Genomic DNA, 11,232 nt, shown 5'->3' with positions numbered 1-11,232 from the left:
TCTCCCCCACACTTAATCGAGCTCACAGATCTGGAAAAAAATAAAGTAGAAAGATCTGGAGCTTGTTGGAAATTGGCGGGATCAGGTTGTTCTCCGTGGACCCATCGGCTGCCGATACGGTGTCATCTTCTGCTTGGTGATCATCCTTCAAGCGTCCTTCAAGGATTCTCATGTAGCTGCCCGACCTCTGCGAATCCGGATGCAGGCGTGTCCAGACCGTCGAGAGTCGGTTTGCGCTTAGTGCCTGCGCGCGCTGAGTCGGTGCACGTTGGGGCTTTCGGGGGTGTCCTGCCCTTTGCGGTTGTATACGCCAGTCGGTTGCGTACGGTAGTTACACGTTGGGGCTTTCGGGGTTGTCCTGCCCTTTGGAGTTGAGGATGTCCCTGGTGTAGCGCGCCCGGTGTTTAAAACTAATATTTTTCTTGTTGCGATTACAATTTGTTTACGACTTAGTTACGTTCTTATTATTATTAGCTTCCAAGGTTCATAGTTTCTTCTTTTTTCAACGATTAATCCATACTCGAAGTTAACTATCTTTTTCATTAGTGATTAGTCATAATTCCTTTCAGGGGATCCGTGGGTCAATTTTACAATAATTTCGAGCATTTAGGGCTCCCTCGATATCCGTGAGCGGTATATGGTTTTGGTTTTCTTACACTTCTTGCTACTTGTCCCTGGGTAACGAATGGGCACTGGGAGTTGAACCCAGCCCTAAAACAATCGTTGGTTAGAGGAATCCGGGAGTACGGATACTCCTCGGCCATAACCCGTTCGTTCCCGCTAAGGTTTGAGCATTTTTCCTAACTGTCCTTACTGATTTGCAACTCGTTTCTCTGTCATTACTACTGATGGGTGTCTTCGGTTTTCCCATTGCTATCTATAGGTGGGTGTCTGTGGTTTTCCCCCTTTACAATGATATTGGACATCGTTGGTCCCTTCGCTAGGCTTGAGCGGCATACTGTCCTTTAGGTGGGTGTCCGTGGTTTTCCCCCTTTACAATAATATTGAGCATCTTTGGCTCCTTCGCTATGTTGAGCGGCCTAATGTCCTTTAGGTGGGTGTCCGTGGTTTTCCCCCTTTACAATACTATTGAGCATCTTTGGCTCCTTCGCTATGTTGAGCGGCCTACTGTCTTTTAGGTGGGTGTCCGTGGTTTTCCCCCTTTACAATACTATTGAGCATCTTTGGCTCCTTCGCTATGTTGAGCGGTATATTACTTCTTTTCTTTTCTCTTTGCCTAGCAACCTATGGAATCCGAATGGGCACTGGGAGTTGAACCCAGCCCTAAAACAATCGTTGGTTAAAGGAATCCGGGAGTACGGATACTCCTCGGCCATAACCCGTTCGGTTCCCTAGGACTAATGCATTTTAAACTGACCCTAACTGTCCCTACTTGAGCATGTTTGGCTCTTTTGCGTTTCCGATCGCGTCCTAACTGTTTCTAGCTATCCTTGTTTGAGCAAATTTGTCACCTTCGCTATATTGAGCGGTATCTAGTGTTAGTTTTCTTTACTTCATGCGTGTATTTTTTTTTCTTTTTTTTTTCGTTAATCTTTCCTTGTGGTTAGCCGATTCATTGCAGTGTCGTTTTACAAATTAACTACTCAAACCCAATAATTATTTAGGGTGGATAAAAGTGTAACCACTTGACGTCCTCGTTTTTACTTATTGCAGACGTTGGAGAAATCCACGGATTTTCATCTGACCTCCCCATTTCCTGTAACGATACCCTCTTAATTTGTTTCTTGTCCTGAGGTTTCGCAGCCTCCGAATACCTATACTGTTCTCTGCGGATTTTTATCTTCTTGCTTATTTTTCTGTTGGCTTGAAATACGCTGTGGCAAATCTTAGTAACTTTGTTCACAGGCTCCGTATCTATTGCTGTATTTGTTTTGACATTCTCAGGATTCTCATGATAGCATACGAACTTCGTGTCATCCATCGTTTGCTCATTTTCTTCATCTCGTTGTTCTATTTGATCTTCTTCTACCTTCTTCTGTTCTTCTTCCTTGTTTGAAATGGTATGCTTAAGAATACCGTTAGTAAATCCTACGTGTTTTTGTCCAAGGTTTATCACATCCACATATTGACTGATGAATTCCATACCTAAACGAGCTGACGAACTTTCTAGCCCTGTTACTACGTGAAATTTGGTGGGGTACACAGCGTTTCCTAAAAGTAGATCAACAGTGCACACTCCTATCAACGATATATTGAGACCTGGTTTTCCCACTAACGACGTTTGGTCTGATAAATCCAATCGAGTTACGCCTATCTTTTGTGCCATTTTGTAGTCTAGCAGATTCACCTCTGTACCAGTATCTATAACATATTCGGTATTGTATGATGGGTTTGCTACGGTAGACAAAGTGACATGTATTTGTCTGTTTGAAGACGAGCTCAACGGATGATGCACGTGTATAGCTGATTCTGTTTTTCTTGTTGTTGCCTCTGTATAATTCTTCCGTTGTATATTATTGTTACTGCCCTGTTTTTTGAATACTTGTGCTAGTAAGTTAAACTTCCATTCCTTTACCAAATTTTTTCGAAATTTGGAGAATCTCCGCGGGCTTTCGGGTTCCCCAGTTATTCGTTTTTTGAATCATTTTCATCATTACCTTCGTTCGCCGGATGATTAACGAACCTTACTTTTCTTCGGTGGTTTCCTAGTGGTGGACTATCCCTCGCATCTGCGTATGCGTATCTGATGTCAGACCCCATGTTATCATCGTACCCATCCTGTCTCCCTTCGTCTCTATGATCTTTTCTATAGTAATTCCCCTCGCTGTGATCGGCTTGTTGCCATTCATTTTCAAAAGGCTGTTGATACTGTCTGTGCTCTTCATAATATCTGCTATCCTGCCAACCTGACGTATTCTTATCATCGTACACCTCGGAAAACCCTGTATCACGATTGTAGTCATAGTCACGATATCCATCCCAGGGTGGGTAAGGTGCCTGCGCTGCTTTCAATCGTCTTGTCGCTTCTGTAACCCGATCAACATTTTCATGCATCTTTCCTAAATAATCCATGAGGGCTTCAAGTTTCATATTGTTTTGCATAAGTGCTAGCACTTTTAAATTTTCGTCGTTCAGCCCCGTAACAAAATGATGTTTTATATGCCGACTTGCATATTCCATCAATGCTTCGTTGTCTGGTGCATACGATGATACCAACTCCACAATTTGTCGGGCCCTATCTTTATACTTCCGAAACGTTTCCTGAGGCTTTTGGCATAATGTTTCGGTTAAGTGGAATATAGCCTCAACACTATATTGTACTCCTAATTCCTGACAAAGCAGCTCTTTTAGGTCCGCCCATGTACCAGCTTTAATCCGAGAGTAGTGTCTCACTGCATCACCCCTCAATTTAGAGTAAACTATGTCAAGTAGTATATCTTCTTCTACAAGATTACGCTCATGTATCCGGTCTATCTGGTTAACGAACTGCTCGAGTTCATCCGCTGAGCCTCGAAACTCAGGAATACGCGCGATAACACTCGTGATCGGGTAATCTTTTGCTACACTCATTTTCAAGCCCGTAAATTAGTCACCTCGCTCGGATTGTTTTCGCTGAAACCGTTTTCACTACGTTCCCCGAGTTCTCTAAGACTGGGTGCAATAGGTACACTATATATTGACTCTTTCACTTTCAATAGGTAGGGAGCTAACTCCAATTATTGCGACTACCTGCATTTCCTACTTCTTTCAGCTTGTTCACTGCGAAGTCGTCTTTCTCTCATCAAAAGACAAAAAAAAGAACAGCAAAAAAAAACTAATGCTGCTGGCTCACAATTTTGTTGTTCCTGGGAAGGCAGTATTCTTACCATAACCCTAGTAGCGTTGCTTTCATCTCGGGTCGATCTCTGATATCCGCGCCGGACGATTCTCCGTTGTCCGCTCTCTTGCGTATGAAGTGCAGCGACTCGTTGTTCTGCGCTTGTAGATTCTTCTGACTGCTGTCCTGCGCACTGGAAGGATTCTCGCCGTGCTGCTACTGTCTTTTTGTCTTCGTTTTAATGCACTCACTATTTTCACACTTTTGTCTTTCTATTAAATGTCACTACTTTTTTTTTTCTATACTTCACTGTACCACCTTCGCGACCCACCGGGTCACTACTAAATGATACAGGGATAAGCATCCCACCGCTGTCACCAAATGATGAAGCCCGAGTGGCTAAGGCTGAATGGCTTCTACCAATTTCCTTAAACTTTGCTATCAGAAGCGAAGCGGACTTCCAAACGACGAGGAAACGGACTTTTAATTAAAACGCAACAAGGATAAGTTCTAGGTCTCCCTGGCACTTCCAGGTCAAAACTGCGGCCTTTATTACAATATTTCGATTCCTTATATACTATTTGGCTAACCCCGCTGGCCCGCTACCTTCCTTCCACTTCCCGCTTATCAGTGCTTATCAAAACGTGCGTTACCGAATTCGCCCAATCCGCCAACGCAGCGCTTCCCACGCTTCGAAAGGAAACGAGCTGATGCTGCATTCCTTGTTTTGGTTTCCGTCGCTTATCATCGCTTATCAAGACGTCCCCGAATTTGTCCAATCCGCCAACTCAGCGTTTCCCACGCTTTGAGAGGAAACGAGCTGATGCGGCATTCCTTGCTTGGTTTCCATCGCTTATCAGCGCTTATCAAGACACGTTTCGACAGGCATCAACCTGTTCGGTCAAACTTCCAGTCGTAGCGATGCATTCCTCGATGTAACCCGAAACCCGGGTTCCGGACATTGGGTGCGTACGAACTTCGTGTTGATGCATCGCGAAATCATGCGGTGGCCACGCAGGTTGGCATGCGCGATCTTCAGTGTTCAGTGCGGACATGCTCGTAATACGAACTTCGTGTTGATGCATCGCGGAATCATGCGGCGGCCACGCAGGTTGGTGTTCGCGATCTTCAGTGTTCGGTGCGCACACGCTTGTAATCCGAACTCCGCGGCGTATTGGCATGTGCGACCTTCTGCGTTTGCTGACGCGTAGTCCGGCTTCCGTGATGACGATTCTGCCTTACGCACGCGGCTTGCTAGCTGCGTGCTGGTGGGGACACTCGCTGATTCCCAGGGTTTTGCTGACACGGTGTTTTGTGTTTTGGGTCTCGTCTGCCGATTGGTGGGATTGGCGGTTGCACGGGTTCGGGGTTCGGGGTATTACGACGTACGTTGCGTTTCCCATGTTGGTTGAACTTGTCCGCGGGCACGGAATAGCTGGTGTTTGTAGGCTTCGGGCGGGAAGGACTGGAGGCGGCAAGGTGGTGGACCAGCTGGGTCGCTTCAATAGATTTAATCCAAAATCTCTTAGAAAGCGTTACTTCTAGCGTTACATATAAGCAAAACGGTTTCTTCGTTACTTGCCATGATGATTTGTTTCACTTCCATGTATTGCAAGTGGGATATGGAGCACTTTTGGTGTCTGTCGAGAAGGAAAAAAACATAGCACTTTTCCCAACCCTTGCTCCTTCAAACGCTTAGAACTTTTTTGTCTTTCGTCCGATCTTCGATTTTACCCCCATATTTGACGTCGCAAATTTAACTTCCTTTCTTTTGGTACCTTTGGCGTCCTTCTAGCTCTTCTAGTTTTCGAGATATTCATGTTTTGTCGTCGACCTTCGTTCCAAACAAGTTCTTCGTGTAATTGCAAAAACTGGTAGAGTAATTCCAAAATCTCACAGAAAGCGTCACTTCTAGCGTTACATAAAAGCAAAACGGTTTCTTCGTTACTTGCCATGATGATTTGTTTCACTTCTGTTAGCGCCGTAAAGTAGGCAAAGGATGCCCCAGTAGCACAGTCCTTTGCATAAGATAATTATGTTACCAGTAGTAGATATGTTAGTGATAGATAAGTAATAAGTGTTTGTGAGATAAGATCTAGCGTTAAGATAACATGTTAGATTACATCAATAAATGTATTTTAGTCTAAGCTGAACCATCGACTTGAGCTATCGGAACATTGGTCCTGCGAACCGGATAGAATTTGGATTCTTGTAACATTCATCCGGAGTAAACCGCGTTAGAGAGTTGATTCGCGGAAAGAGTTTGAGTTCAGTGGATGGTAGTTAGATTCACTAGTTCGTGGTGGTTGCCGTGGTGAAATTGTGACCATTGGACCTGTACGTGAACGACCGTGTCAAGCGGCAACCAAATCCAGCAAAGCGCGCGCGAATTTGAGTCGACGCTACAGTGTGGCACAAAAAGTTGGCGGTTGGCGTATAAGGATTAGCGTTTCTCGGGACAAAAATAATAAGGAAAATGCCCGTTTCGGACAAAATGGTGCGTCAGTTGAAACGCGTATACAACGACAAGTTAGCGGGAGTTGATTTTTTTTATGAGTTCGTCGAAAATTATACCGAAAACCAGCAGTGCCAGATAAGCAGCCTCCTCATTTCGCTAGAAGAGGCTAAGAGTAACTTCGAAAGTGCGAGAGAAAAGTTACTAACGGAACACGAAGAATGTGATACGGTGGAACTTTTGACTGAAAAACAAGCCTTCTACGGGAAGTTCCATCGGGTGAAGGGCTTTCTGTTGGAGAAGCAAGATGGGGCGGACGGCCATAGGCCGGCTGCAAATAGTACAATGGCGAATGCAAGTTTTACAAATTCGCAAGTGAGGCTTCCCAAAATTGATCTACCGGCGTTCGATGGTGATAAAACAAAATGGATGAGCTTCAAGGACCGCTTCACTGCAATGGTTCACGATGCAGAGTTGTCGGACATAATGAAGCTGCAATATTTGTTGGCTTCGCTAAAAGGAGATGCTGCCAGGTTATTCGACCACGTAAAGCTTGTAGAAGGAAACTAAAACAGTACGTGGCAAGCTTTGTTGGATCGGTTTGATGATGCGAAGATGCTGAAACGGGACTACTTCAAGGCGTTGGTGGATCTGCAACCGATGGCTGCCGCAACGGCGGAGGAATTGACTCGTATCGTCAACGAATCGAAGCGCTTAGTGCTTGGGATGGACAGATTGCAGGAGCCTGTATCTTCCTGGGATACCCCATTATCAAGTCTGGTAAGATACAAGTTCGACGAGCAAACACTAATGGCTTTCGAACTTATTGCAGCCGAGCAGAAGACGGATACCTTTAAGGCATTGATGGAGTTTTGTGAGCGGCGCCTCAAGATTTTGACAAACTCGGTCGTCCACACGCAAAACAGGATCGATACGAAGCCGGCAACCAGGGGAACAAATCATGATCATCAAATTACTCGAAAGCCTACACAAAGACCGTATCCAGCTTCAATGTCCTGTGCAGCTCAGACAGGCAACATGCTCAGAGGGTGTGTGTTGTGTAAGGCCGATCATCATATCGCAAGATGCGAGAGATTTGCAAAGATGTCGTTGTCAGAGCGCCAACAGATTGCGAAGGTTGAGTCTTTGTGCTTCAACTGCTTAGGAAAGGAGCATCAAGCAAGATTCTGTAAGGCCCAGTCAAGATGCGGAAACTGTCAGAAACGACATCACACCTTAGTATGCAACAAAACCAATCCGATTACCCCGAGAACAGAGAGCAGCATAAGCGCCATCACGTACATACCAGCTCCAGTTGATTCGCAGCCTTCACAAGAGAAAATGATTTGGTTGTCAACGGCTCAGGTGTTGATTTGCAATGATGAAGGTAGAGAATTTCCAGCTAGAGCGTTGCTAGACCAGGGGTCGCAATCCAACTTCATGAGCGAACGGTTGGTACAGCAGTTGAAGCTGAAGAAAAGGCGACTAAATAAACCTTTGTCCGGCATCGGAGCAGTTTCGCTAAAGGCAGAGACGATGGTGGTAGCTACCATGAAATCACGAGCGTCAACCTTTGTGTCTCGAGTGAATTGGTTGGTGCTGCGAAACATAACAGCCAACTTTCCAGCGCAAACTCGGAATACGGAGTCCTGGAACATTCCCCAAGCACTGATATTGGCAGATCCAGCATTCTTCCGGAGTGAGCGGATAGACCTTCTGATTGGTGCAGAGTTATTTGGCGAGTTGCTCCAACAAGGTCAATTAAAGTTAGCACCTCACTTGCCAAAGCTCCTGGAGTCCAGCCTTGGTTGGATTGTATGCGGCAGGGAAGAACGAGTCTCTGAAGATGCAGCTGAGGTCGTCTGTTCCTGTTTGGCTGACAACGATCTTGGGGCAATATTTGAGAAGCTGGCTAGCCTGGAAGCGATACCGGAAGAACGTGTACGGTCCGAGCAAGATGAGGAATGTGAAAACCTTTATCTAAACACAACGAGGCGCACCGAGTCGGGAAGGTATGTCGTTAACTTGCCCAAGGTAGCCAACTTCGAAGAAAGGCTGAGAGACTCACTTCAACCAGCATTGAAAAGGTTAGCGGCCATTGAAAGGCGTATGATCAAGGAGCCGAACCTGGGTGCCGCGTACAAGGAATTTATGTCCGAATACATCAGACTAGGGCATATGACAAAGGTGTCAACTTATGTAGAAGATAAGATGGCAGAGGGCACGCCACGGTTTTACCTACCGCACCATGCAGTTTGGAAGACTGATGGATTGACGAAAAAGTGTCGAGTGGTGTTCGATGCATCATGCCGTTGTGGTACCGGGCTAAGCTTAAACGACATTTTGTTGACTGGACCGCGATTACAAGATGACATAGAAGTCATTCTTCTCAGATTCAGGATGAGGCCTGTGGCCTTTGTGGCTGATGTAGAAAAAATGTATCGGCAGGTCTTGGTGGCGGAAGAAGATAAAAATCTACAACGAATATTATGGAGAGAAACCGCCAATGATCCAGTTGGGGTCTACGTTCTGAATACGGTAACGTATGGGACCGCGTGTGCACCCTTCCTAGCAATCAGGACATTATTTAAGATTTTCGAAGATGAAGGGCATCAGTTTCCCATGGCGTCACGCTGCGCAAATGATTTCTATGTTGACGACATCTTGTCCGGCGCAGCGACCATAGAGGAAGCGGGAAACATGGTAAAGGAGCTCAGTGAGTTGCTCAGCATGGGAGGGTTTGGCCTCCGCAAGTGGGCTTCCAATGAGCCAGAAGCACTTGCAGCAATCACACCAGAGCACATCGCGAAGGCAGGAAATTATGAGTTTGGGACGGAGCCTACAGGTACGGTGTCCACATTGGGCTTGTCGTGGAACACATCGTCGGACGTCTTGAGTGTTCAAGTTAGGCTACCGCCACAGATCGAAACCCTACGCACGAAACGGCAGGTATCGGGATGCCTCGCGAAAGTATATGATCCATTAGGATTCCTCGATCCTGTTAAGATGAAGGCAAAGCTGATTTTGCAACGTATAGTAACTTTGAAGGATGCCAAGGGAAAACGCTGGGACTGGGACGATGTGTTACCAGAAGGCTTGTTTGCAGAATGGATGGCGTTCTTTCCCCAACTTACGGCACTATCAAAGATAGAAGTTCCAAGACCAGTGGTAACGGATAGCAGTATGGAAAAACAAGTGCATATATTCTGCGACGCATCGGAAAGGGGGTATGGAGCTTGTTGTTACATCCGTGGTCAGAAAGTTGGCGAAAAGGCGACAGTGAACTTCTTTATATCGAAATCGAAGTTGGTATCGTTGAAGCAAAAGATAACGATCGCTAGATTGGAGTTATGTGCAGCGCTCTTGGGCAGCAACTTATATCGGTTAGTGAAGAAGGTCCTGCCGGAAGGAGCACCTGCCTTTTTATGTACGGATTCCATGACTGTGTGGCATTGGGTGAATTCTCCTCATGGAAATTGGAAGACATTCGTAGCGAATCGCACATCAAAGATCCAGCGGAACGCGGAAGGAGCTCAATGGAGGCACGTACCGGGAGTCGAGAACCCGGCGGATCTAGTGTCTAGAGGTGTGGATCCGGAGGCTCTTATCGACACCAAGCAATGGTGGTCGGGGCCAACATGGCTCTCCTTGGAAGAAGAATCGTGGCCAGCATTGCCAAACAAGGCCAAGGCATTGGAACCTACAGGCGAAGAACGAGCAACAGCGGTACTAGTCTCTTCGCTCGACGAAGAGAACTTTAGTGACCGACTCTACTCCCTGTGCTCCACATACACGAAGCTGCGCAGAGTGGTGGGATATTGTCAGCGATATCTCCATGCTCTAAGGTCGCAGGCAAAACCAATGTCAGAGGAAATGGCACCTTTGACCACTGAGGATTTAAGGAAGGCGGAGTCAACGCTTTGCCGCTTGGCACAGAGGGAGCAGTTGACGGCAGAGCTGGACACGTTGAAGAAAGGAAGGAGTTTGCCTAGTGCTTCGGGCTTGAGGTTTTGCGATCCATTTCTGGGCGAAGACGGATTGATTCGAGTCAAGGGACGGCTTCAGAACGCGCATATGAGTGAGGCAGCAAAGCATCCCAAAATAATTCCCAAAGGACATCCGTTGGCGAGGTTGTTGGCGTTACATTACCATGTCAACTTGCTTCATGCTGGGCCACAGTTGATGTTGACCTCATTACGACAACGATTTTGGATCATGGGAGTGAGGTCAGTGGTTCGGCAAGTGCAGCGGCAGTGTGTCAGCTGCTTCAAGAATAAGCCGAAGCTGGTGGTGCAACCAATGGGAGAGTTACCTGCAGCAAGAGTAGCGGAAGCGAGACCGTTTGCCATATCGGGTGTGGATTACAGTGTACATCAAGGGCGGTCATAGGAAGGCAGCACCCACAAAGGCATACATCGCAGTGTTTGTGTGCTTCGTTACGCGGGCAGTGCATCTGGAGTTGGTTTCCTCTCTGTCCACGGCAGCCTTCATAGCGGCACTCCGAAGATTCGTGTCGAAGCGAGGATTAGTGGCTGAACTGCACTCCGACAATGGCACCAACTTCAAGGGAGCCGCCAACGAACTGCGTAAACTCTATGATCTGCTTAGTTCCTCTCAATTTCAGGCAGAGGTAACAACTTGGAGCAGCGAACGAGGTTTGAAATGGAGTTTCATTCCGCCCGGAGCTCCCCACTTCGGAGGACTTTGGGAGGCAGCGGTTAAGTCAATGAAGCGTCACCTACATCGTGTATTGGGAGACGCAGCAGCCACGTATGAAGATATGGTCACGCTGTTGGCGCAGGTAGAAGGTTTATTTACGCAGGTAGAAGGTTGGCGCAGGTAGAAGGGCTTTATCACGGGTTCAAATATGCAGCAGGTCCCGGATATTGATCTGCGGGATATTCCGGAAGGCAGGTTGAATCATTGGCGGGTGATTCAACAGCGATTTCAGCACTTTTGGGCTCGATGGCGATCCGAGTATCTGCACCAGCTGCACGTT

General features: G+C 46.7%; 1 protein-coding gene across 1 annotated transcript; it reads left to right on the top strand.

The window, feature by feature from the left end:
- Positions 1–6,848: 6,848 nt before the first annotated feature.
- Positions 6,849–10,863, top strand: LOC131271319 (uncharacterized; the record flags this gene model as incomplete). The annotated part of the gene is made up of 2 exons (XM_058272711.1): positions 6,849–10,215; positions 10,601–10,863. Coding segments are annotated over exons 1-2 (3,630 nt in total), but the record flags the coding sequence as incomplete, so codon positions are not given.
- Between the last annotated feature and the right edge of the window lie 369 nt (positions 10,864–11,232).

This window comes from Anopheles coustani, unplaced genomic scaffold (genome assembly GCF_943734705.1).
Source record: "Anopheles coustani unplaced genomic scaffold, idAnoCousDA_361_x.2 scaffold_95_ctg1, whole genome shotgun sequence".
Taxonomy (NCBI): domain Eukaryota; kingdom Metazoa; phylum Arthropoda; class Insecta; order Diptera; family Culicidae; genus Anopheles; species Anopheles coustani.
This window is presented reverse-complemented; position numbering and strand designations above follow the sequence as displayed.